General features: G+C 37.3%; 1 protein-coding gene across 2 annotated transcripts in view; it reads left to right on the plus strand.

Annotated features, from left to right (window-relative positions):
- CZH18orf25 (chromosome Z C18orf25 homolog) overlaps positions 1 to 5,575 on the plus strand; it is a 44,055-nt gene extending 38,480 nt beyond the window's left edge. The window contains exons 4-6 of one of the 2 annotated variants that reach the window (XM_030005736.1): positions 435 to 561; positions 2,118 to 2,177; positions 4,294 to 4,405. In XM_030005736.1, coding sequence (XP_029861596.1) covers positions 435 to 561; positions 2,118 to 2,145 — 155 coding nt within the window. In that variant the 3' untranslated portion in view covers positions 2,146 to 2,177; positions 4,294 to 4,405. Of the gene's footprint in view, positions 1 to 434; positions 562 to 2,117; positions 2,178 to 4,293 lie in introns of both variants that reach the window. The other variant, XM_030005734.2, reaches the window with a different exon arrangement.
- Positions 5,576 to 6,000: the final 425 nt, after the last annotated feature.

The raw sequence follows: 6,000 nt of genomic DNA on the forward strand, positions 1-6,000 counted from the left end.
TTTCCTTGGTGTGTGTGATGTTTCTGTCCAGCCTATAGGCTTTGTTTGCCACAGTATCATTGAGTTTGATTTATTGACAATAAATTGTCTTGTGTCTTTATTTCAAAGAGGTTTAGGTACAGTCTAACTCTTAGCATTGTCATAAAATAACAGCTGGAAAGCCTAATTACATCAAGTGTGCTTGATACGATAGTCAGGCTTTGTTCACATTTGTGTGCTAACACCATCACTAGAGCTATTGAGACTGGATAAATCCAGTGGTCATCCTGTATGTGGTGATGAACTGAAAGCTGGACAACTTGATCTAATAAGATTTTCCAATTTCAGTGTTTCAATCTTTTTTTTCTGTTAGTTGGAAAATTCCTTCTCCAGCTGATTTCTGAGTTGTGTATGCTGTTAAATGTTGGCTGTATTTGCATTTTCCCCATCTGTAGGTCATTTGGATCCAGGCTTCCTTGCAAGTGACAAAACCTCCTCTGGTAATCCCCAGATCAATGAAGAAATTAATATCGCCTCTTCTGATAGCGAAGTAGAGATTGTTGGAGTTCAGGAACATGCCAGGTATGAATTCCTTTTTCTTGCTCTAATATTTCTTTTATTTTATCAGAATATCTGTATTGCCAAAATTAATAAAGAAAAAACTGCTGACTTCCACTTCTGTAGTTATCTATCCATGACTGATGCCCAAAAGGTAATAAATGTTGCACTTGTTTTTTCTATTCTGCTGGTCATGGTGATGTTTTTCTTTAGAACAACAGGGCGTGTTTTTCTTTAGAACATTACCAACTTGGTAAGTATTCAGATTAAGCTTGTGATTTGATATCAAACATTAACGGGCTAAACATATGCAGTATTAAAATACCAAATACTGAGATACCAAATTTATATACATCAGGAATTCAGATTTTAAGGGCATAGTGTGAATATGCAAATACATAAACAAAAATATTTATGTGGGTTCTTGTTTCCTTTCAAAATATTCACTTTAAGCATTTAATCATAAGCTTCCAGTTTATTGAATAAATCAGTAGTTGTAAAAAGACTATCAACTTTTCAATGGCCAATGTCATAAGATAGCCCTTTCAGATTAAAAATTGGATCCTTATGATTCTTGGTTTTATTTCAAGATACAAGAGAGTTCAAATCCCCAAAGCTGATGAGGGTAAGGAATCCAGAGGTTTCTCTCAAGCTCAGATAGACAGCTGTCCAGCTGTGCTTCAGCTGTTACTCGTGATAGGCATTTTTTGATGTTACTCTTCATCTTTAGTCCATGATCTTTCCTTGGCTTAAGGTATTAAGAAGCAGTTGAGCAAGACTGGGATTTCCATATAGTATGGAGTGTTAATATGGTGGAATAAAAGCAAGTTAAAACAGTATACAGACAAGCTCTTTATCTAAAACTAACCTGCTGTCTGGTGGATGCTTGGATGCAGAAAAGGGGTGTGAAGGACAAGGAACAAAGCTGTTCCTCGCTGTCCCTTCACTGCATCTTTGTTGAGGAGAGGAAGAAGGAAGGTGTACAGGACCCAATTTCCCAGGCAGAAAACTGTACAGATAGTGTGGGCACAATCCAGTGCTGTTGGATGTGAAAAAAGGGAAATTTTAAGGTGCTGAAGAAAGAGAGATTTAGTCTTTGCTTTTAAAATAGTGACAGTCCTTGCATGGCAAACTCTTTCGGAAGCTACTAATTCCTGAGGAAGTAGCTCTCCTGGCTGTTTAGCCAGCAGACCCAGGGCTTGGAGGATCTTTGTCCTAATGATAAGCAGTGTGGAATTGTCCTCCAGTAGTAGTTTGTGTAAATCTGTCTAGCACTACGTATGCACAACCCTTCTGCTTGAGGACCCCTATTCAAAAGCTTTCCATGCTGCTTGCCTCAATAATACTTACCATGTACAAAAATGGAAATGTTAAGTAAATGCAGAGTTGCTGTTTGAAATCAGTTTTAGTAGGTATGGACTGAAATAGTTTCAGCAAAGATAGACTTAAAGCACACTTTTGTGCTTTCCTTTGTTCGTGTAACCATCTACCGTCTCCCAAAGACTAGTTTTTACTGGCTTCATTGAATACTCACACATTTCAGTTGTTCGAATCCTATTTAGATTTTATTTCTCTTGCAGGTCTAGGCTTGCAGTTATGAAGTATTGATGGGCTTCTGACAGGGTTGTCGTTTGGAAAAGGTTTAGGTTTTTTGATCAGTATTTTTTGCATGCTTAGTTAGTATGGTGTTTGGATGTAGTTCTTTTGCTCACACCGTTTTTTATTGTGCTCCATATTCCATGTTGTTGTTGGACTGGCGTGAGTCGTGACACCCTAGAGTTTGTCCATCAGTTGTAGTTTTTCAGATTGCTAGTGAATTGGTGGTGTTTCTCATCATTGGAATATTACTTGGCGTCTACTTAGTACACCAAGTCATGTTTTTCAGTTTGTTTAATTTTTCTCCAATAGATTTTTTTTTTAATCGTGCATGTGTATAAAACAGTCTTCCTCTGTTTTTTCCTAGGGTTTTTTCCCCTCCCACCCCTTTTTTGGTTGCCTTTACTTGGTATCTTCCCTTAGCTACAGATTGGAAAGCATGTTCCTTAAGCTAATGTTTGATTGAACGTTTTGCTATTGGCTGCTTGTGTGACTTGTTTGAGGATAAACACTTTTCATTTTTGTGGGGTATCATTTCCATGAGATAATTTGTAGCTTGCATTTTGTCATCTTCAGGGAGAAAAGTTAGTATTAGCTTTGCCTAAGCATTGAGGACTGTTCTGTATCAGAACGATGGACCATAGTCCCTGAGACTGAATGTTGTATTTAGTTTGCTTTGGCTACAAGCTTTTCTTGTCAGTTATGCTTAAAAATATTTCTTCTTAAAAGAAAGCTTTAAAAAAAATCCAAATCCCCTACATTTGTTAGAGTTCTGTCTCTTACTACTAATTCTTTGTAGATATGTACTTTAAAAATGTATTTTTAAGACTTGAGAAGTAATAAAAAAGTCATTCTGAACATCACATCCAAAACTAAATAGCGTATCTGAGAAGGAAATGAGACATTTAAATTCAGAGAAGTTAGAGCTCGGAGAATGAGATTTTTCATTCTATTTCATGAAACTCTAACCAAGCCAAGAGAGATGAGCATAACCTAAGTAGTTCTGGAGAAAATAAATTGCACTACCTTAAATTAAAACAAATAAAATGTAAATGTCAGGGATATTTGACCAGTGCAGAAAACCTGGGTTCCTGAAATACAGTACACGTGCCTTCACAAAGAAATGGGAAAACGTTACCCCAGCAGCCAAACATCTCCTCCTTACGTATGCAGCCAGGAGCAGCTACAGCCTCCACCAGTGTTACAAGAGCAAAACAATTTTTGGAGCACTAGGTGTAAAGTTTTACTAGCACTTGTTGAAGATTTACAGCTGGAAATGGAGTGATCATCTTAAAAGACTCCAGTAAATTCTTGTCATCACTTCCTCATATAACAAAATTAGTCTTTCTTTTTTTTTTTTCTAATTATTATTAGCTTGTACTTCAATTGTCACATACCTATTATGAATATAATAGGTAAGAATACCGTGCAAATAAGTAGATACGTACCTCACTTCAGCAAGGCACTTGAGTGTGTGCTTATCTTTAAATACATGATTTAGTCTTATTGACTATAATCACTGAAAGCTTAAATGTTTTGCTGAAGTGCAGTTGTACTGTTCTCAGTGAGCACTTCCCAGCATGTTTGTAATTTTTAGTTAAGACCAAAGAAAAATCAAATGTAATGGCTGTAATAATGTAATTACAAAGTGTCTCTTGTAATTATTGTAATGAAAGTATCATTATGTCCTTATTTTAACATGGGTTTGATTTCATATAGAAAGATAGCTTTTCTTTTTGTCTCATCAAGCCTCACTTAAAATTTTTCTCTTTTTCAAAGTCCAGTGGGTAAAACTGCTAGCAGGAAACTACGCTTCTGAATAATGCACGGTACTATACATGATGGGGCAGACTTCTTCAAGATCCTTGGGATCCATGCATATATTTTGTAAGGAATATCACTTTACACCCACTGGCAGAATTCAGTTCTTAAAAATAATATAATCCCCACAACCCCCCCCCCCCCCAAGTTTAAGTTTAGTCTCAGCTTTGTTTACTGGCTGTTTAAGATGTCATGGGCTCTACAACTGGAAAATCCACAAGGACATTTTGGAGAGGGACATGTTAACAAGATGCCTAAGTGATAAAACACTGCAGCTGAGAATCTTGTGCCCGAATTCGATAGTAGCTTTAATCCTTTGTGGTTTTTGCCTCGCTACAGGTGCGTGCATCCCAGGGGAGGTGTGATTCAGAGTGTGTCTTCCTGGAAGCATGGCTCAGGCTCACAGTATATTAACACTCAGCAAACGCAATCATGGACAGCTGTGACTCCCCAGCAGAATTGGTCTTCACCCCCAGAAGTAGTAGACCTCACTTTGGATGAAGATACCAGACGCAAATATCTACTGTAATGCAATGTCACTGTGTTTCTGTCCCCACCCCTTCTCCCTTTTGTGGCACAGAAGTTCATTGTTAAAGCTTCAGCTTCAGAAGCCCTGTTCCTGGCATTACGAAATTCAAACTCATGAAGTTTTTCATTTCCATAAGAATGTAGTATAATTTCAGTATCATTTAAAATGGTTTTGCCTTCTCAAAGGAGGATTCCTCCCAGAATTAAAACCCAACAGCACCAAATTTATAACACATCTACAGTTACTAACGTGTGTGTGTTAATCTGAAGAAATAACTGTGTGCAAACTTACGTCCTCCCACCCTTTCCCACCTCCAACTTCAGAACATTTTTAATTTATCGGTATATTGAGTTTGTTAGTAGAAGCTAGTGTTTTGCTGTGCGAGCATCAGTGATTTTGAGAAATGCTGTGTCCTCACTGATTTCAGTGGAACTGGGGGTATTCAACACTTCCGAAAATTGGGCCAAGAGTATTTATACCCAAGCTGATTTGGTTATGTTACCAGCAGGAGGGACTGTCTTTAATACAAACGGCCCATAACGTATGCACTGAACAGCTTTTTAATTAAAGGATTTTTATTTTCAATATAATTTATAGTTTACACTCTTTTCAGTGCTGAGTCTTCTGTCTACTTGACTACTGTGTTTCACTGATCATTTCCCACAGCTTGTTACAGTTTAAGATAGTAATAGTAGTGACTTAGTAGCAGCTGATTATTGCAAAAGCACAAGAAAAGTAATAAAAAGGCCCGGCATCCCTCTCCTTTTCAAATATAGCTGAACTTTTTTACCTATATCTGAGTCTTGCCTGGAGTAGGAGAAGGAGAGAAATGAAACATTTTGCTTGTTAGTCCTCATTTCTACTGTTGCTTATTTGCTTCACTGACCATCTCAAAAAAAAAAAAAAAAAAAAAATCCCTAACAAAACCAACAAAAACCGTGTTGCGAAGCCCCAGTCTGGCAAAGCACTTTAGCAGATGCGTAGCGTTCAGCTCGGACAGTTCACTGAAACTCGTGGGGCCATTCAAGTGCTTAAAACTCTGTCCTAAGAGATGTTGCAGGATCAGAGCCTAAGGTTGTGATCTTTTTTTTTTTTTTTTTTTTTTTTTTAAAAAAAAACAACTAGATCTGCACCATTTTCCTGGCTTAAGGTCATGTCTCTTATCCTAGTTTTGGAATTGTTTTTAGGGTATGATCCAGGAAACACTTTGTACCAGAATATTTACCGAAATCAGTGGAACTACTTACTTTAGCAGGCTGTAGTTTCTGTAGTGTAAATTTCTGGAAATTCCTGCCCCTCATCTGTCATTTTGAGCCTTTCTCAAGGCAAAAACCAAAGATTAGACTTTAACAAGATGATACTCACTTTAAATGTCTATTGTGCAATTAAAATGTTCCTTTGTATTCAAAATGTTTCTAGTGGGAATTTTGTACAGCTCTATCATCAGATTTTTTGCCATTTAAGGCTGAACAAGGGGTAGTCAGGACATGGGAAGCTCTGTTTTCTTTTTGTGTTGG

Source organism: Aquila chrysaetos, chromosome Z (assembly GCF_900496995.4).
Source record: "Aquila chrysaetos chrysaetos chromosome Z, bAquChr1.4, whole genome shotgun sequence".
NCBI lineage: Eukaryota > Metazoa > Chordata > Aves > Accipitriformes > Accipitridae > Aquila > Aquila chrysaetos.